General features: G+C 44.0%; 1 protein-coding gene across 2 annotated transcripts in view; it reads right to left on the bottom strand.

Moving 5' to 3' along the window:
- Window positions 1-637: 637 nt before the first annotated feature.
- Window positions 638-21,175, bottom strand: part of LOC139567601 (protein AF-17-like) — a 32,475-nt gene continuing 11,937 nt past the window's right edge. Inside the window, exons 13-20 of one of the 2 annotated variants that reach the window (XM_071388967.1) lie at window positions 20,746-20,812; window positions 19,639-19,787; window positions 17,399-17,617; window positions 17,098-17,174; window positions 14,977-15,341; window positions 14,623-14,680; window positions 3,966-4,154; window positions 638-3,729 (exon numbers count right to left, since the gene is read on the bottom strand). In XM_071388967.1, the coding sequence (XP_071245068.1) occupies window positions 3,694-3,729; window positions 3,966-4,154; window positions 14,623-14,680; window positions 14,977-15,341; window positions 17,098-17,174; window positions 17,399-17,617; window positions 19,639-19,787; window positions 20,746-20,812 (1,160 nt within the window). In that variant the 3' untranslated portion in view covers window positions 638-3,693. The remainder of the gene's footprint in view (window positions 3,730-3,965; window positions 4,155-14,622; window positions 14,681-14,976; window positions 15,342-17,097; window positions 17,175-17,398; window positions 17,618-19,638; window positions 19,788-20,745; window positions 20,813-21,175) is intronic. The other variant, XR_011673439.1, reaches the window with a different exon arrangement.

Consider the following 21,175-nt stretch of genomic DNA (forward strand, 5'->3'; position numbering starts at 1 on the left):
TTACTTTCACCTCTATCTATCTCTATGTCACCAATCCTTCATGTCTTCTTGTAGAGGTGCTCCTGCTTCTACAGTGTTTTGACTGGTTCATGACACTGTTATTGTTACAGATTCCCCTGGCTTTGAGTTTTTTTAACTTCATGCAGCTCACTCCACCCATCCCCTGGCGGTGCCAGAGAGACTAGGCCAGGGACATGTGGGTATGCAGATCCGGGAGCAATTGCAGCCCCTCAGGATGAATTCAGATTTTTTTGTGTCTCCTACTTCCATCAAAGTGGCCCATCCCTGGACTAGGGGGATCATAAACTGTCTCCCCAAACTACTAATTTCTCTTGCGCTATTACTCAGAACCACATCCACCTCATACGTATGTCCTCTGGAAATAACAGTTTCTATTGTGTGTAACTCTCTGTGAGGTTGCCTTATTCCTCTGACTGGAAAATGTGTCAGTGCGTCACAGGCCAGCCCAACTGGAGAGCCGCTCTCTTTCAGTTATGACTGTTCATAACACTGTTATAACTGGTTCATGAAGGCATTATAACAGGCTGCTTCAAGTTAGTGATGCACACAATAAGGACTTTGTCAATGTTGCAGTCTGTAAATAAAGCTTTGAAACCAAGAGAACATGCAAATCAACTCAGTAAAATACATTTATTGACAGTAAAAGTTCAGTCGTCTTAATTGTACCTTTTTAATTTTTACACAAAAATATCAAAATACTTTACAGGGGCATTAAGTCTGAATATTGGCAAATTCATTGTTGATTAATTCTCTCAAACAAATACACTGTACATTGACAACAATGCTTGTCTTTTCTCAAATGCAGTGCTCAATTTAAATTTCATAAAACATTTTTTGAGAACAATGCATTTAAAAACTATGCGTAGTCTAACTTGGTATTTAGCTACTGATTTGCGAGACTTAACTGCATTTCATGCATTTTATGTCCCAAGAAGTTAGTTCCATTTTCATCAAACTTCATTGAGAGAGAGGTGCTTAAATATGCTGTATTACATAACAGATACACATAACGACATACATACATAACAACATAGATTATCTTGGTTACCCAACTTCAAAGCTTAGAAAATGAATGTGTCTATACACAAACACATTTAAGTATACAATTTGTACTCAAACAATAAAAAACAACAAAAGTATATTAAAAAAATGATTTACATTTCATTGGGCCAAATCGCCCCAGTGCAACATGGGAAAGATTCCCTTTCAAGATTCCTTCGCAGTACTCTTTCAGTCAAAAACAATCCCTTCGACATGTTCTTTCCTAGATTTTTACCTTAATCGTACAACAACTCATAAGGACGTACTTGTTCAACCGCAGACCTCTTTTGGAAGTCCTGTCAATATGGAGGAATAGGCTCATGTGTTATCAACGTTAACATTCTCCTATAGTCTCGTTGCTACAGTATTTTACCAACTAACATAGTCGCTTGAAAGTTCCTCACTGACAACTAACTACAAAAAACAGAACAGTTCCAATACTTACCGACATCACATGTACGGGAGGTCAATATCGAGGTTGCAAACAGAAAACCAATACACATTTGGAAATGATCTTTGACCATAGTTAAATTAGGAAATGATAAAATAAGATGAGTAACGAACACCACAAAGGAAAAATATTATTCCAGTCTAACAGTGAGTTAAAAGACCTGGGAGAACGGCCAATGATAATAGATTAGCTTGATCCCAGCACAGAAGGACCTGTTATTATGTGCCACACAAGAAAGTAGATGCAGCAGGCAGTAAAGAAAGTTACATATTAGAGTTCCCGAGTTGCCTATGTGTTCTGAATGGTAACATTTGTGACTTGGCATCATGATCTCAGTAGTAAGACATACTGTAGACATAATGGTGTTACTAGAATGACGTAACACATGTCATAGGCAGTCGTATCACAACAGATGAAGTCACCTGATGACAATTGATTCAACACTGACCTGACGAAAGCAATAAGAGTTTGAGTCACAATTGTATAAGAACATAGTCACAAATACCATGACTGCTATGTCATTACTATGACAGCCTTTTATAGATCTTACGACCAAGTAAAGTGATACCATCTAACATGGGATGTTGCTTGTTAGTTCTGCTAAGAAACAGAACAATGAGCAGCATCTTAAGACACAATTACAGATGATTTGAGACTTACCGATAAACATATTTTCATTGTACAATTGTTGACATGATCACCGTTGCCTATCAATAGTATAAATGGTAAGATTGAAAAGAGTGCTTTCGCCTAAATCTGAAATAACGGTAAATGTAACCAGAACAAAAACTAGATTAAGAAATGGAGAAGAGAAAAGAAGCTGCCTTCTGGCTGTTATGGGTGAGTTGATTTTCCTCCGTAACTCTAGCGTTATTTTAAGGCATTGACAACTATACAGTATTGCTAAAAGAACAACTATTTTTCCGGGCATCAAAAGAACAATATGTACAACCGAAACAAATAAGAAAACACTAACACTTCAGGATAGAGTGCAAAATATTCATACTAATTCATCACTAACTTGTCAGTTCCAAGTAGCCTAGAATCAGTAAGTACCAAATGTCCCTTATTAGGTTCTATATCAGCAAAGTACACATGGGTTGAGGAAACAAAAATATGAATTTCTTACATATTTACTTTGACAATATTCAAATGTTTGGTTTCGTTGGATTAATCTCGGCAGCGGCACACATATTGAACATCATACATTCTCTCTAAATTCCCAGGGGTGGACTGAGGCATAGTTAGCATTCTACACTGTCAATGCCAGTCCCCAGATCATTTGGTGCCAGTCTGTAGCTGTGACATTTAATAGGGTAGAATAGGAATAGCATAGTTGTACAATATATGGGAGGGAAGAAAATGAAAGGAAGACAGACCTTGAGGAAGACAGTTGATGTTTAGAGAGGTGTCAGACAGTTTGTCCTCAACAAGGATGTTTGGAGGGATACATTGGTTCCACAGGGGTATAATTGCTTAAGTGGAGGGTCAGTGCTTCAGTAAAGTTATGGCCTAAGGACACTTTGGCCCAAAACACTCACACCCAAATTCCAAGTCGACACTTAGCCCTACCCATAGGCACTCCAGTAGATCTAAAAGGATTGGATAGGTTTAAAGTTATAAGGTCATTGATTTACCTTGTCTTCTGATTGGCTAGGTGGAATAGTCATCATATTGTTTACGCCCATCTAATCATTTCAGATCTCAGGAAGTGCCTTGAGAGTAGCGGCTAGGGGTTGATTTGGAATTGATCACCAGAGTACAATTTCTATGCTGGACCCCAATACTCTCCACATTTACAGTCAGGACTCCAGAGTCTCTGGCTCTGCTACAAGAGCGAACCCAATTGGTCTAGCTAACAGATTAGTGCAATTCAATTACAGACCACTGTATTCATGCTCTCTGAAAGCTGCCTACACACATACAGACCTAGAAGAAAAAAACGTCCTCATATAAAAGGAATTCAATGCATTAAAAAAAACATAACCGTTTAAATGGAATCCATTATACATTCATAAAAGAGGGGGAAAGACAGAGATGATAGAAGACAGAGAGTTCAAGAGTCTTTCAGGTGGAGATTAAAGGTGACATTAGTTTCTGATGGAACAGCTCAATTACTTTCCTTTCCCCTGTTATAGCTGCTGTTACAGCTGCAACAGTTCAGACATGAAGATGACATGTCAGCCATTCTTGTCTCCGCCCTTCTCTCCCACCCCCTGAAATCAAACACATTTAAAACTGACCTGTGAGTTTAGATGTTCGGCCCACACATACATTTATCAACATTGATGGAGTATACAGCTACAGTATATCATCAGGTTTAACAGCGTTACGAAGCAAGTCAACCTCCTAGAAAGCAGTTCATTTTTTAAAGCTTCAGTTGATCAAGAATTTACCTATACAATGGTCTATTCAAATAAGGAGTCTCGAACAACTGCATATCGACACTCACCCCGGGCTTGTGAAGTGCATTATCCTGCAGGCCGAAGAGGGGGTGTCCCTGGCCACCCTGCAGTGGCGAGGCCCCCAGGTTGGGGGACTGGGAAGTGGGGGTGGAGGTGAGGGCCCCGGTTAGCGTGAGTCGCTGTAGCTCCCTCTGCCGCTGCTGCTGCAGCATCTGATAGACCACCACCTGCTGCTCCTGAGACACACAAGAGATAAGGTACTTGAAAATGTGTAGTGATATGCACATCCAAAATTAATCCAACGGTGCTGGGCCAAAAAAAGACTGCAGCATATACTGTATGCTGTTTTTTTTCTCCATTTATTTTTTGGGACCAAAATAAACCTGGCCATGGTCACACTCATTGAATAATTAGGGGTTAACAGCCAAGCAGATTGTTCACTTTTGTATCATTTGGCACTAGAGGCCATGAGCAACTTGGGCAAAAATTGTCCTATAAACCGTCACAGTCATATCCACCGCCCCATTTGACCTAGAGTCTTGAAACTTTGTATGTAGAGTTCCTTCAGAAAGTATTCACACCCCTTGATTTTTTCAACATTTTGTTGTGTTACAGCCCAAATTTAAAATGGATTAAATTGAGATTTTGTGTCACAGGCTTACACACAATACCCCACAACGTCAAAGTGAAATTATGTTTTTAGAAATGTTTACAAATTAATTAAAAATGAAAAGCAGAAATGTCTTGAGTCAAGTATTTAACCCCTTTGTTATGGCAAGCCTAAATAAGTTCAGTAGTAAAAAGTTGCTCAACAAGTCACATAATACATTGCATGGACTAATAATAGTGTTTAAAATGTTTTTGAATGACTATCTCATCCCCACACATACAATTATTTGTAAGGTCCCTCAGTTGAGCAGTGAATTTCAAACACCACAAACACTAGGGAGGTTTTCCAATGCTTGGCAAAGAAGGGCCACCTATTGGTAGATGAGTAAAAAAAAAAAAAGCAGACATTGAATATCCCTGTGAGTATGGTGAAGTTATTAATTACACTTTGGATGGTGTATCAATACACCCAGTCACTACAAAGATACAGGCGTCCTTCCTAACTCAGTTGCAGGAGAGTAAGGAAACCGCTCAGGGAAAAGAAGAAAGACTGTAAAGAGTAAACATATTCCAAAACATGCATCCTGTTTGCACTAAGACACTAAAGTAAAACTGCAAAGAAATGTACTTCATGTCTTGAATACAAAGTGTTATGTTTTGGCAAATCCAACACAACACATCACTGAGTACCGGTCTGCTTTCCAACAGAAACTGTGAGACAAATTGACCTTTCAACTGGACAATAACCTAAAACGCAAGGCCAGCTGAAGTCGGAAGTTTACGTACACCTTAGCCAAATACATTTAAACTCAGTTTTTCACAATTCTTGACATTTAATCCTAGTAAAATCCTAGCCATTTTGCCACAACTTTGGAAGTATGCTTGGGGTCATTGTCCATTTGGAAGACCCGTTTGCGACCAAGCTTTAACTTCCTGACTGATGTCCGGAGATGTTGCTTCAATATATCCACATAATTTTCCTCCCTCATGATGCCATCTATTTTGTGAAGTGCACCAGTCCCTCCTGCAGCAAAGCACCCCCACAACATGATGCTGCCACCCCCGTGCTTCACGGTTGGGATGGTGTTCTTCGGCTTGCAAGCCTCCCCCTTTTTCCTCCAAACATAATGATGGTCATTATGGCCAAACTGTTCTATTTTTGTTACATCAGGGTTTTGTCCAACATGTCTCCGGACCTACTGTCACGCCCTGGCCTTAGTATTCTTTGTTTTCTTTATTATTTTAGTTAGGTCAGGGTGTGACATGGGTATTTATGTGGGTTTTGTAGTGTCTAGGGTGATTGTAAGGTTTAGGGGGTTTATTTAGAGTAGTTGGCTTTATGTTTAGTATAGTTGTCTAGCTGTGTCTATGTTGTGTGTAGTTGTCTAGGAAAGTCTATGGTTGCCTGAATGGGTTCCCAATTAGAGACAGCTGGTTTCTGTTGTCTCTGATTGGGAGCCATATTTAAGGTAGCCATAGGCTTTAGTTTGGTGTGGGGAATTGTCTATGTAGAACGTTTGTAGCCTTTGTGTGTGCACTACGTTATTTAGCTTCACGATCGTTTGTTGTTTTGGTAGTTTGTAAGTGTTTTGTTTCGTTTTGCCTTCTTCAATAATAAAGAGAAGATAGCTTATTTTCCTCATGCTGCGTTTTGGTCCGAATCTCTTCTACACGATCGTGACAGAATTCCCCACCACAACAGGATCAAGCAGCATGATCGGAACCAACAACAGCGGCAAAGTAAACAGGACTCATGGACATGGGAGGAGATCCTGGACGGCAAAGGACCCTGGACTCAGCCAGGGGAATATCGCCGTCCCAAAGCGGAGCTGGAGGCAGCGAAAGCGGAGAGGCGGTTTTATGAGGCAAAGGCAAGGCAGAGTGGCTGGAAGCCCGTGAGTAACACCCAAACATTTCTTGGGGGGGGGGGGGGCTAAAGGGGAGTGTGGCGAAGCCGGGTTGGATACCTGAGCCAACTCCCCGGGCTTGCCGTGGAGTAAGAGGGCGTCGTACTGGTCAGACACCGTGTTATGCGGTAAAGCGCACGGTGTCCCCAGTACGCGTGCTTAGCCCAGTGCGGGCTATTCCACCTTGCCGCACTGGGAGGGCTAGGTTGGGCATCGAGCCGAGTGCCATGAAGCCGGCCCAACGTATCTGGTCTCCAGTACGTCTCCTCGGGCCGGCGTACATGGCACCAGCCTTACAGGTGGTGTCCCCGGTTCGCCTGCATAGCCCAGTGCGGGCTATTCCACCTCGCCGCACTGGCAGGGCTACGGGGACCATTCAACCTGGTGAGGTTGGGGAGGCTCGGTGCTCAAGAGCACGTGTCCTCCTTCACGGTCCGGTATATCCGGCGCCACCTTCCCACCCCAGCTCAGTACCACCAGTGCCTACACCACGCACCAGGCTTCCAGTGCATCTCCAGAGCCCTGTTCCTCCTCCACGCACTCTCCCTATGGTGCGTGTCTCCAGCCCAGTGCCTCCAGTTCCGGCACCACGCACCAAGCCTCCTGTGCGTCTCCAGAGCCCTGTACGCACTGTTCCTTCTCCCCGCACTCGCCCTGAGGTGCGTGCCCTCAGCCCGGTACCTCCTGTTCCGGTACCACGCACCAGGCCTAGAGTGCGCCACGAGAGTCCAGTGTGCCCTGTTGTTGTTCCCCGCACTAGCCTGAAGGTGCGTGTCCTTAGCCCGGTACCTCCTGTTCCGGTACCACGCACCAGGCCTATAGTGCGTCTCAGCCGGCCAGAGTCTGCCGTCTGCCCAGCGGCGCCTGAACTGCCCGTCTGCCCAGCGGCGCCTGAACTGCCCGTCTGCCCAGCGGCGCCTGAACTGCCCGTCTGCCCAGCGGCGCCTGAACTGCCCGTCTGCCCAGCAGCGCCTGAACTGCCCGTCTGCCATACGCCGTCTGAACTGTCCGTCTGCCATGAGCCTGCAAAGCCGCCCGTCTGCCATGAGCCTGCAAAGCCGCCCGTCTGCCATGAGCCGCTAGAGCCGTCCGCCAGACAGGAGCCGCTAGAGCCGTCCGCCAGACAGGAGCCGCTAGAGCCTTCCGCCAGACCGGATCAGCCAGAGCCTTCCGCCAGACCGGATCAGCCAGAGCCTTCCGCCAGACCGGATCAGCCAGAGCCTTCCGCCAGACCGGATCAGCCAGAGCCTTCCGCCAGACCGGATCAGCCAGAGCCTTCCGCCAGACCGGATCAGCCAGAGCCTTCCGCCAGCCATGACCGTCCAGAGCCGTCAGCGAGCCATGACCGTCCAGAGCCGTCAGCGAGCCATGACCGTCCAGAGCCGTCAGCGAGCCATGACCGTCCAGAGCCGTCAGCGAGCCATGACCGTCCAGAGCCGTCAGCGAGCCATGACCGTCCAGAGCCGTCAGCGAGCCATGACCGTCCAGAGCCGTCAGCCAGCCATGACCGTCCAGAGCCGTCAACCAGCCAAGAGCGTCCAGAGCCAGCCAGCCAGGATCCGCCAGTCATTCTGGTGTTGCCCCTCATTCTGGTGTTGCCCCTCATTCTGGTGTTGCCCCTCATTCCGGTGTTGCCCCTCATTCCGGTGCTGCTCCTTATCCTGGAGATGCCCCTTAATTTAGGTAGGGTTATTTGGAGGGTGGTCATTGTGGGGAGGCTACAGAAGCTGGGATTGACTATGGTGGGGTGGGGACCTCGCCCTGAGCCTGAGCCACCACCGTGGTCAGATGCCCACCCAGGCCCTCCCCTAGACTTTGTGCTGGTGCGCCCGGAGTTCGCACCTTAAGGGGGGGGCTATGTCACGCCCTGGCCTTAGTATTCTTTGTTTTCTTTATTATTTTAGTTAGGTCAGGGTGTGACATGGGTATTTATGTGGGTTTTGTAGTGTCTAGGGTGATTGTAAGGTTTAGGGGGTTTATTTAGAGTAGTTGGCTTTATGTTTAGTATAGTTGTCTAGCTGTGTCTATGTTGTGTGTAGTTGTCTAGGAAAGTCTATGGTTGCCTGAATGGGTTCCCAATTAGAGACAGCTGGTTTCTGTTGTCTCTGATTGGGAGCCATATTTAAGGTAGCCATAGGTTTTAGTTTGGTGTGGGGAATTGTCTATGTAGAACGTTTGTAGCCTTTGTGTGTGCACTACGTTATTTAGCTTCACGATCGTTTGTTGTTTTGGTAGTTTGTAAGTGTTTTGTTTCGTTTTGCCTTCTTCAATAATAAAGAGAAGATGGCTTATTTTCCTCATGCTGCGTTTTGGTCCGAATCTCTTCTACACGATCGTGACACCTACTCACTGCCACAGTCATACTCTGGACCTAGTTTTGTCTCATGGAATAAATGTTGTGGATCTTAATGTTTTTCCTCATAGTCCTGGACTATCGGACCACCATTTTATTACGTTTGCAATCGCAACAAATAATCTGCTCAGACCCCAACCAAGGATCATCAGAAGTCGTGCTATACATTCTCAGACAACCCAAAGATTCCTTGATGCCCTTCCAGAGTCCCTCTGCCTACCCAAGGACGTCAGAGGACAAAAATCCTAACTGAAGATTTCAATTTCAATTTGTGCAATACCCTAGATGCAGTCGCACCCCTAAAAACTAAAAACATTTGTCATAAGAAACTAGCTCCCTGGTATACAGAAAATACCCGATCTCTGAAGCAAGCTTTCAGAAAATTAGAATGGAAATGGCGCCACACCAAACTGGAAGTCTTCCGACTAGCTTGGAAAGTATCGTGCAGTATCGAAGAGCCCTCTCTGCTACTCGATCATCCTATTTTTCCAACTTAATTGAAGAAAATAAGAACAATCCAACATTTATTTTTGATACTGTTGCAAAGGTAACTAAAAAGCAGCATTCCCCAAGAGAGGATGGCTTTCACTTCAGCAGTAATAAATTCATGAACTTCTTTGAAGAAAAGATCATGATCATTAGAAAACAGACTCCTCTTTAAATCTGCATATTCCTCCAAAGCTCAGTTGTCCTGAGTCTACACAACTCTGCCAGGACCTAGGATCAAGGGAGACACTCAAGTGTTTTAGTACTATATCTCTTGACACAATGATGAAAATAATCATGGCCTCTAAACCTTCAAGCTGCATACTGGACCCTATTCCAACTAAACTACTGAAAGAGCTGCTTCCTGTGCTTGGCCCTCCTATGTTGAACATAATAAATGACTATCTATCCACCGGATGTGTACCAAACTCACTAAAAGTGGCAGTAAAGCCTCTCTTGAAAAGCCAAACCTTGACCCAGAAAATATAAAAAACTATCGGCCTATATCGAATCTCCCATTCCTCTCAATTTTTTTTGAAAAAGCTGTTGCACAGCAACTCAATGCCTTCCTGAAGACAAACCATGTATACGAAATGCTTCAGTCTGGTTTTAGACCCCATCATAGCACTGAGACTGCACTTGTGAAGGTGGTAAATTACCTTTTTAATGGCGTCAGACCGAGGCTCTGCATCTGTCCTTGTGCTCCTAGACCTTAGTGCTGCTTTTGATACCATCGATCACCACATTCTTTTGGAGAGATTGGAAACCCAAATTGGTTTACACGGACAAGTTCTGGCCTGGTTGAGATCTTATCTGTCGGAAAGATATCAGGTTGTCTCTGTGGATGGTTTGTCCTCTGACAAATCAACTGTAAATTTCGGTGTTCCTCAAGGTCCGTTTAAGGACCACAATTGTTTTCACTATATATTTTACCTCTTGGGGATGTCATTCGAAAACATAATGTTAACTTTCACTGCTATGCGGATGACACACAGCTGTACATTTCAATGAAACTGTCACGACTTCCGCCGAAGTCGGCTCCTCTCCTTGTGCGTTCGGCGATCGACGTCACCGGCTTTCTAGCCATCGCCGCTCCATTTTTCATATATCCATTTGTCTTGTCTTGTTTCCATACACACCTGGTTTTCATTTCCCCAATTGTATTTAACCCTCTGTTTCCCATCATGTTTTGTGTGTAATTGTTTCATGTTGCTGTGGTGTCTTTTTACGCGCTTTACTTTTGTTATGTTCTGTGTTTTTGAGCGCATTTTATTTATGTTATGCTCTCGCTTTGGAAATTTAATAAAGTGCCCCTGTTTACATCACGCTACTCTCCTGCACCGGACTTCGCCTCTTTTACACACGCTGACAGAAATATGGTGAAGCCCCAAAATTGCCCTCGCTGGAAGCCTGTGTTTCAGACATAAGGAAGCGGATGGCTGCAAACTTTGTACTTTTAAACTCGGACAAAACAGAGATGCTTGTTCTAGGTCCCAAGAAACAAAGAGATCTTCTGTTGAATCTGACAATTAATCTTGATGGTTGTACAGTCGTCTCAAATAAAACTGAAGGACCTCGGCGTTACTCTGGACCCTGATCTGTCTTTTGACGAACATATCAAGACTGTTTCAAGGACAGCTTTTTTTCGATCTACCTAACATTGCAAAAATCAGACATTTTCTGTCCAAAAATGTGGCAGAAAAATGTATCCATGCTTTTGTTACTTCTAGTTTAGACTACTGCAATGCTTTAATTTCCGGCTACCCGGATAAAGCACTAAATAAACTTCAGTTAGTGCTAAATACGGCTGCTAGAATCCTGACTAGAACCAAAAAAGTTGACCATATTACTCCAGTGCTAGCCTCCCTACACTGGCTTCCTGTTAAGGCAAGGGCTGATTTCATGGTTTTACTGTTAACCTACAAAGCATTACATGGGCTTGCTTCTACCTATCTTTCCGATTTGGTCCTGCCGTACATACCTACACGTATGCTACAGTCACAAGACGCAGGCCTCCTAATTGTCCCTAAAATTTCTAAGCAAACAGCTGGAGGCAGGGCTTTCTCCTATAGAGCTCCATTTCTATGGAATGGTCTGCCTACCCATGTGAGAGCACTGGAGCAACGAACCGCCCTTGCTGTCTCTGCCTGGCCGGTTCCCCTCTCTCCACTGGGATTCTCTCCCTCTAACCCTATTACAGGGGCTGAGTCACTGGCTTACTGGTGCTCTTCCATGCCGTCCCTAGGAGGGGTGCGTCACCACTGACGTGGTCTTCCTGTCTGGGTTGGGCCCCCCCTTGGGTTGTGCCGTGGCGGAGATCTTTGTAGGCTATATTCAGCCTTGTCTCAGGATGGTAAGTTGGAAGATATCCCTCTAGTGGTGTGGGGGCTGTGCTTTGGCAAAGTGGGTGGGGTTATATCCTGCCTGTTTGGCCCTGTCTGGGGGTATCATCAGATGGGGCCACAGTGTCTCCTGACCCCTCCTGTCTCAGCCTCCAGTATTTATGCTGCAGTTGTTTGTGTCGGGGGGCTAGGGTCAGTCTGTTATATCTGGAGTATTTCTCCTGTCTTATCCGGTGTCCTGTGTGAATTTAAGTATGCTCTCTCTAATCCTCTCTTTCTCTCTCTTTCTTTCTCTCTCTCGGAGCACCTGAGCTCTAGAACCATGCCTCAGGACTACCTGGCATGATGATTCCTTGCTGTCCCCAGTCCACCTGGCCGTGCTGCTGCTCCAGTTTCAATTGTTTTGCCTGCGGCTATGGAACCCTGACCTGTCCCAGACCCGTTTTCAACTCTCTAGAGACAGCAGTAGCGGTAGAGATACTCTGAATGATCGGCTATGAAAAGCCAACTGACATTTACTCCTGAGGTGCTGACCTGTTGCACTCTTGACAACTACTGTGATTATGATTATTTGACCATGTTCGGTCATCAATGAACATTTGAACATCATGTTCTGTTATAATCTCCACCCGGCACAGCCAGAAGAGGACTAGCCACCCCTCATAGCCTGGTTCCTCTCTAGGTTTCTTCCTAGGTTTTGGAATTTCTAAGGAGTTTTTCCTAGCCACTGTGCTTCTACACCTGCATTGCTTGCTTTTTGGGGTTTTAGGCTGGGTTTCTGTGCAGCACTTTGAGATATCAGCTGATCTAAGAAGGGCCATATAAATACATTTGATTTGCTCCTTTGTCTTGTGTTCAATAAACCGCTCTATTTGGATTCTTGCTTCATTTCCTCTGCATTCTTATCGATGTGCCATAGTGACACCTTGAACTCTGAACCAGTCAAAACCTCCCTCTACAGTCCACCTTTACTGTATGGAGCAACCAGATGAGGCACAGGAGCCATTCCCAAAACCACACAGCCAGGGGTGAAAGTAAGGCTGTACAGAAAAGATGCGGCGTCCCAACAAACTAAATGGAGGTACGCCTTACCGGTAAAACATGAGCCTGTAACAATAATTATAACAAAATGTCAAGAAAACTGTAGGCAATTTCACCACTTTTTATCATTACCGCATGTCAGAGGCATGTAAAATGAGCGAATGGACTTGCAAACGGGTCGTATAGCCTACGCTCCAAAATGCGATGTGGTTTGACGAAAACCCAGACATTTTGACAAGGCAGAGATGAGTGGCTGACACCGAGATGTGCGCGGACAGCAGTGGACGCATACATTCTGGCCTAATGACAATTGCCAAATGTCATTACACTTTTTGGAGTTTTGTGTAACTGATGTCTCTTTCATTCACCACTATTAAGAGGCTGGATATATGTTGCATTTGGATGAACGTGCGCGGGTAGCCTAGTAAAGGAGCCTTTTGAAGTGATTATTTGACAATCAGATGAAAACATCATTACTGGTTGTGTTTATACCACAAATTCAAATTCAAGAAAGTGTCAAATATTATATAGCACCATTATTGAATGGAACTCCCTTCCATCTCATATTTCTCAGATGAACAGCAAAAATCTTTGAAAATATACAGATAAAGCAACATCTCATGGCACAACGCCTCTCCCCTATTTGACCTAGATATTTTGTGTATATGTATTGATATGTTGGCTGTGTGTGCCATTTTTCAATTGATGTAGTTCTGTCCTTGAGCTGTTCTTGTCTATTAATGTTCTGTATTATTTCATGTTTTGTGTGGACCCCAGGAAGGGTAGCTGCTGCTTTAGCTAATGGGGATCCTAATAAAATACCAAATAAAAGGTCATACATTTTAAAAGTTAAATTACAATTCTTTACGACTAGGCCCACAGAGATCCTATTGAATTAATAGGGATTCTATATGTTATTACATTTTTTTGGTGCACTACAGGACGTCCCGTACCGGGAAGAAATTAATTCTACTTTCACCCCCGCACAGGAGTACAAAGAATCTGAGGAGGAACAAATGAGAGACTTCAAAGTTCAACCCTAATCCAGGTCCAAAACCCATAACCGGACACCAAAGACAACCCATGACCTCATCCATCATAGGTCATGACAATCCCATCCACAAAAAGCTATGATGCAAGCTTTATAGGCAACTGTTGAAAATCATGGAGTAATCTTGGAGAAGCTGAGGTTTCAGATGGCACCCTCTAGCACAAATTCCAGTCCAAAACAGTACACCAATGCAGCTCCCAGTGTTGGCATTAGCTACACCTGATCAAGCTCAGGCAACACCTGAACCACCAGCAGTGGGCTGCCATTCCAGGGCTGCAGCCGCCCCCTACCAATCACCTCTGCCACCTCACCCCCAGACTCATCCTTCTAACCTCACCCTATACAGCTCCAGCCTGTAGCGCCCCCTAACAAGCCTCTAGCTTCAAATTTAAAAAAATCTGATTTCACATGTCCATTTAAAACACTGTAAATCCACTCCACAGCGGCCTATCAACTTGAAACTTGTCATCACTATCATAGACATCCCTAAGATGAACCACACTGACTTTGGTAATGATATCTAAAAAAAACAAGGAAAATATGAATAACAACTCATTCTTTGCATATGTAACACTAATGCTCAAAATCCTCTTCTCCTCTTGAACCACACGTCAGATTCACTCCAGATGTTGTATTTAGAATCATGATTGCCCATAAAGGAAGATAGTTCCTACATGATTGAGTGCTTGCTTTGTGAACCCCGTTCATTGCTGCTCGCCGCTATATTTTAATAATGTATCTCTTATTTCGGTCCTGACAATTCATCCATTAATACTGTTTCAGTTTTATCTTAACTTCTTATGATAACCGTCTTATCATCACGGTTGTGTTGTATTGCGTTGCCAAACATCACGAGCGTGTACTGCAAGTGTTTGCATGTCTGAGTGTGTTTGTAGGGCATGGTAGAGTCATTACTGGAGTGAAGTTCTGCTGGAGAAGGAGCTGCTTCTGCTGCTCAGACAGGAGAGAAGACCTGAAATACAAATATTACTCATCATGGGACACTTCCAGTCCAAACAACACTTACCCAGCCAACCCATTAGTCACAACAAAAATCAATTACAGTAACAGTTTAGACCAGAATCATTCAGCACAGCCAGTAACAACAAGAAATCAACTGTCTGTCAGTGTCAGACTATATAAAAATGTATCACTCTCACAAAAATAGTGGCCGTGGCTATCACAACAACAACTGATCAACAGCAATCAACCAACACTATCACCAATCATTATACTTTTCTGGTGATCAGACAGGGAGGAGGTACTCACGGACTCATGCTCTTGGGGAGCTGCAGGCCCTGTGCCAGTGCCTGGGGGCCCAAAGGAGGAGGCTGGGGCCGCAGGGCCGGCAGGGTGGGCTGGGGGCCGTTCTGGACAGGTGACTGGATCACCCCGTTCAGGCTGCCCAGCATGCCGTTCATGTTCAGCTGGGGACTTCCTGCTTGGGAGGCCATGAGCCCGCCCACCATGGAACTGCTGGCCTGACTGAGGCCCCCCAGGCTGTCAGTCAAAACCCGCCCACCCAGCCCGTTCAGCAAGGGCTGGCCGAAGGAGGCGGGGCTCTGCTGAGGGGGCGGAGTGCTCTGGAAGGAGAGGGAGGAGCTACTGCGGGAGGGACTACCAGAGTGGAGCTCCTAGAGTCGGAAGATAAAAACACAGGGTAAAACTAATGGGACAGTTATGGTTCATTTACAGGTGCAATCTGTAAGTTTCATTTCCCCATATTTCATATATTAACATTCCCTCAATGTAATAACACGCATGTCGCGCCCACCTGAAGATCTGCCTTTTTCAGTCATCTATTTCCTGTGTTTGAGGGATGAAAATCCATTTGTCACTTAAATCTCGCTGGATTGATTGCTATCATTTTATTCCTGCGACTCTTTCATACTCTTCCTTAACGTTACGACCGTGGAAACCTTTGTAATGACCTGTCAAACACACTCTGGTAATGGCTAAAATGGGCTCAATGGAATAAATTGTCTTTACACTGATTCTATAAAAAACGCTAAAGCTTCGTTAGGGATATAACGCACCATCTTGACACTTACATCACAAGAAAGATAACTTGATTTTAATGGGTGTTCATTTTTTGTGGAATTTGAAAAAGTAATCATTTTATACAGTTGAAATGTTTACAAATTAGATGCGTTAGGTTCTAATTCTCAGAGTAAAACACTCAACGGACATTATGAAAGCTTAACCAAGTTGAATTCTTCCCAGAGGATCAATACAGCTGCATTAGACAAAAACATTTTCACACTGATATTTAACCGTTCCTCATAGGCTGAGTCTCCTCCTACCCATCTGTACAAACATCGTTCTTTACTGCTAGGCAGGACACTAGTGATACGGGCCATAAACGTTTATTTCTCCCCTAAGGTGACCTGACCTCAACCCCCCTCCATCACCAATCCATGGCTCTCTGCCCTTATCAATGCCTGCCACATGTAATCACTTCCCTGCACTCAACACATTCCAAGCTTAGTTGCACACACTATATACCTTCCTCCTATAACCATTAACTTCATGTGTAGATCCTCTAAACCTCAGCACTCCATCAGTGACATGAATACGTTTATTTTCATATTCTCAGAACCCAACGAAAGCAACTTTCGAAAATGAACACTTGGATTATAGTGATATTATATTTGATCTCGCAAAAAAATGCAAAGTATGTTTAGATACTGTAGGTGTAATCTAGAGCCAAGCATGTTGATTTTAATGTGAGGGTATCCTGCTATTGACACACTTGTTGAATTATGCAAGAGAACGTGAGAACAACAGTAATTAATGAGGCAGTCTAGTCTGCGCAGGTGAGTGCAGATAGGGTAGACAGAGGTAGTGTTTGGGGGCTGCAGCCCTGTGCCACCCCTTTATGTTAATTTACTCATATATGCAAATACACCTGGTGTATTTATGCAAACATTGCACATAGAATTTTCTTTATTTGAACACAAAATACCCCCCAAAATACCTAATACAATAAGAACATTTATATATGACTGCATTCTAATAACAAAAATGCAATTTCACAATAAATTGAATATCTGAATTCCCACCTAAATCCCTAAACTCATTATTTGTCCGTGCCAGTAAGATGTTTTATGTGCTATAATTCTGTCAATATCTGAAGTATCTTCATCCACTGTCCTTCAGTTGCATTTATTAGAATGGTTTAAAAAAAACTTTTTAACAATTTAGATGACCGTTGCTACTCAATGTACAAACAAGTAGAGGCAGCACCTTCGATTGGAAATGAAACTCAGATGTCACCTTTAATGCTACAGTTTGGGATAAAGGGTAAGAGTGTTGTATAACTAACTACACAGTGGGTTCAGGTGTTGGCCGGTACTAAGTAAGGTATGGTGGGCACAAAGGGGTTCTCACCTCGGATGAGGTGATGAAGGAGGTGTCATTCAGGAAGCAGCTTTTAGACAGGGGACTCTTATTGGTGCTGAGGGGGTCTATAGGGACAAGAGAGGTACACACACTGGGATATAGATACAACCAACTCCAAAAACACGACTGTCCAGATTATAATGTCAAAATACAAGGTTTTTGTTTGGGGATGGTGGCACTCTTTTCAGACTAGCAAACTAACTAACAACGAATGAGGTAAGGAGGATGGAAAGCTTCTGAGAGGAGGTGAGTGAGGAGTGGAGGATGAGGAGGGCTTTCTGAATCTGACCGTATGCGGAGGAGAGGAAGCTGATGTGGGCGTGGGTGGTGGTGGGCACTAGGCCATGGGCGGAGTGGTGGGAGTGATGGACCTGCGGGGGGAAGGGACAGGCCAGCTCCACGTTGAGCAGCTGCAGCCGCTCCTTCTTGGCCGTCAGGCTGAGAATCTGGTCCTGGAGACGCTGGTTCTCCTGCTGCAGCGAGTGGAGGGACTGGAGCATCTCTACAACTGGAGGAGAGAGACGGAAAGGGGGAGGGAGGCGGGAGAGGGGGAAAGAAACAGGGAAAAGGGGTAGTAAAGAAAGTGAGAAAATAAGAGAGTGAGAGTATAGCACTGTATTAGAGTCCCTTCCGTTTTGTTACAGCTTCCATACTGAGTGTTGTGTCACACAGTACTGTTTGTGCAAAGACAGGTCCTAAGGGATACACTAATGATCATTGCTGAACAGCACAGCACATTTTAAAGGATCTGAAAGCAAGTGTATCAGACTGACTCGGGTTGATAAGAATCCACTTCCTCTTCAAAGAGTCCAAAAATACATTTGACATTGGGTGTGTATGACAGACTGTGTCATAAAGGCAGACGCATCACCCAAAAAAGACAAACAGAAAATTCTCAGAGAATGAAGATATATTATAGACTGCCACAAAGCACCCCAGTTTACAATCCCCTTGGCGTTTTTCCTATTTTGTTGCATTACAACCTGTAATTTAGCTGGATTTTTATTTGGATTTCATGTAATGGACATTCACAATATAGTCGAAATTGGTGAAGTGAAATAAAAAAAATTACTTGTTTAAAAAAAATCAAAAAAAGAACAAACGGAGAAGTGGTGCGTGCATATGTATTCACCCCCTTTGTTATGAAGCCCCAAAATAAGATCTGGTGCAACCCAATTACCTTCAGAAGTCACATAATTAGTTAAATAAAGTCAAAATGTGTGAAATCTAAGTATCACATGATTTGTCACATGATTCCAGTATATATACACCTGTTCTGAAAGGCCCCAGAGTCTGCAACACCACTAAGCAAGGGGCAACACATAGCAAGCGGCACCATGAAGACCAAAGAGCTCTCCAAACAGGTCAGGGACAAAGTTGTGGAGAAGTACAGATCGGGGTTGGGTTATGAAAAAATATCCAAAACTTTGAACATCCCACGGAGCACTATTAAATCCATTATTAAAAAATGGAAAGAATATGCCACCACAACAAACCTGCCAAGAGAGGGCCGCCCACCAAAACTCACGGTCCAGGCAAGGAGGGCATTAATCAGAGAAGCAACAAAAATGCCAAAGATAACCCTGAAGGAGCTGCAAAGCGCCACAGCGGAGATTGGAGTATCTGTCCATAGGACCACTAAGCCGTACACGCCACAGAGCTGGGCTTTATGGAAGAGTGGCCAGAAAAAAAACATTGCTTAAAGAAAAAAATGTTTGCTGTTCTTCAAAAGGCATGTGGGAGACTCCCCAAACATATGGAAGAAGGTACTCAGTTCAGATGAGACTAAAATGTAGCTTTTTGGCCATCAAGGAAAAGGCTATTTATAGCGCAAACCCAACACCTCTCATCACCCGAGAACGCCATCCCCACAGTGAAGCATGGTGGTGGCAGCATCATGCTGTGGGGATGTTTTTCATCCGCAGGGAATGGGAAACTGGTCAGAATTGAAGAAATAATGGATGGCGCTAAATACAGGGAAATTCTTGAGGGAAACCTGTTTCAGTCTTCCAGAGATTTGAGACTGGGATGGAGGTTCACCTTCCAGCAGGACAATGACCCTAAGCATACTGCTAAAGCAACACTCGAGTGGTTTAAGGGGAAACATTTAAATGTCTTGGAATGGCCAAGTCAAAGCCCAGACCTCTAGCCAATTGAGAATCTTTGGTATGACTTAAAGATTGCTGTACACCAGCGGAACCCATCCAACTTGAAGGAGCTGGAGCAGTTTTGCCTTGAAGAATGGGCAACAATCCCAGTGGCTAGATGAGCCAAGCTTATAGAGACATACCCCAAGAGACTTGCAGCTGTAATTGCTGCAAAAGGTGGCTCTACAAAGTATTGATTTTGGGGGGGTGAATAGTTATGCACGCTCAAGTTTTCCGTTTTTTTGTCTTATTTCTTTGTTTCACAATAAAAATATTTTGCATGCTCAAAGTGGTAGGCATGCTGTGTAAATCAAATGATACAAACACCAAAATAGGAAAAATGCCAAGGGGTGTGAACAATTTCGCAACCCACTGTACTTACTGTTGGCTCCCATCTCTCCGTTGCCATGCTTCTCCAGGAGGAGCTCTATGTGGGAGCTGGATGGAGGGACGTTTTCAGGGCGACCTCTGACCCCAGGGCCCACGCCCTCCCTCTGGTCAAACAGTAAGGGCAGACTGCTCATAGGAGACCTGAGAGAATAACAGTGGTAAATCAACAGGGATACGGCTACAGAGAACAGAAACAGATCGAAATGGAATAAAGTTGGTACACAGAATTAAATGGAATGGTAAAGTATACAAAAGTAAAAGAGATAGTGTGAGAGAATAGTGTTGATAGTGACAATGAGAGAGAACAGTGTTGATAGTGACAATGAGAGAGAATAGTGTTGATAGTGACAGTGAGAGAGAACAGTGTTGATAGTGACAGTGAGAGAGAACAGTGTTGATAGTGACAATGAGAGAGAACAGTGTTGATAGTGACAGTGAGAGAAAACAGTGTTGATAGTGACAGTGAGAGAGAACAGTGTTGATAGTGACAGTGAGAGAAAACAGTGTTGATAGTGACAGTGAGAGAGAACAGTGTTGATAGTGACAGTGAGAGAGAATAGTGTTGATAGTGACAGTGTGAGAGAATAGTGTTGATAGTGACAGTGAGAGAGAATAGTGTTGATAGTGACAGTGTGAGAGAATAGTGTTGATAGTGACAGTAGGAGAGAATAGTATTGATAGTGACAGTGAGAGAGAACAGTGTTGATAGTGACAGTGTGAGAGAATAGTGTTGATAGTGACAGTGAGAGAGAACAGTGTTGATAGTGACAGTGAGAGAGAATAGTGTTGATAGTGACAGTGAGAGAGAATAGTGTTGATAGTGACAATGAGAGAGAATAGTGTTGATAGTGACAGTGAGAGAGAATAGTGTTGATAGTGACAGTGAGAGAGAATAGTATTGATAGTGACAGTGAGTGAGAACAGTGTTGATAGTGACAGTGAGAGAGAATAGTATTGATAGTGACAGTGAGAGAGAATAGTATTGATAGTGACAGTGAGAGAGAACAGTGTTGATAGTGACAATGACAGATATAAGTGTTGATAGTGACAGTGAGAGAGAATTGTGCTGATAGTGACAGTGAGTCATAGAGAAACCTACTGTGAGGAAAGGCTCTCTCGTGACGAGTTGTCGTGACATGGGAAGCGACAGTCGTCCATCTCGGACTCTGAGAGGAGAGAGAGCAATGCCGATAAACTACCAGGGAGCTACTGTAGGGGAGAGTGGGGTAAGTTGAGACGTTTTTACATTCAGCATCACTCCGTCAAGGGAAATACAGTATGTCTTTCTGTTTTGGAAACATAGCTTGTCCAAAAAAAGTGGTCTCTTGGCACAACTTAGTTGAGCTGTGGGACAGGGTAAGTTAAGCCGCATACACATTTCTGTACTAAATTAAATATTACCACTACCCCTTTAAAACCATGTCCATCTTCATTTCCCAAACACAATTCAACACAATCACAATCGCTTTTTGTCTTTTAATACTTTTAAAGATTTTTTAACAGAGGCTTAACACCTAAGGCCCTGTTGT

The sequence above is a fragment of the Salvelinus alpinus genome, chromosome 2 (genome assembly GCF_045679555.1).
Source record: "Salvelinus alpinus chromosome 2, SLU_Salpinus.1, whole genome shotgun sequence".
NCBI classification, from domain to species: domain Eukaryota; kingdom Metazoa; phylum Chordata; class Actinopteri; order Salmoniformes; family Salmonidae; genus Salvelinus; species Salvelinus alpinus.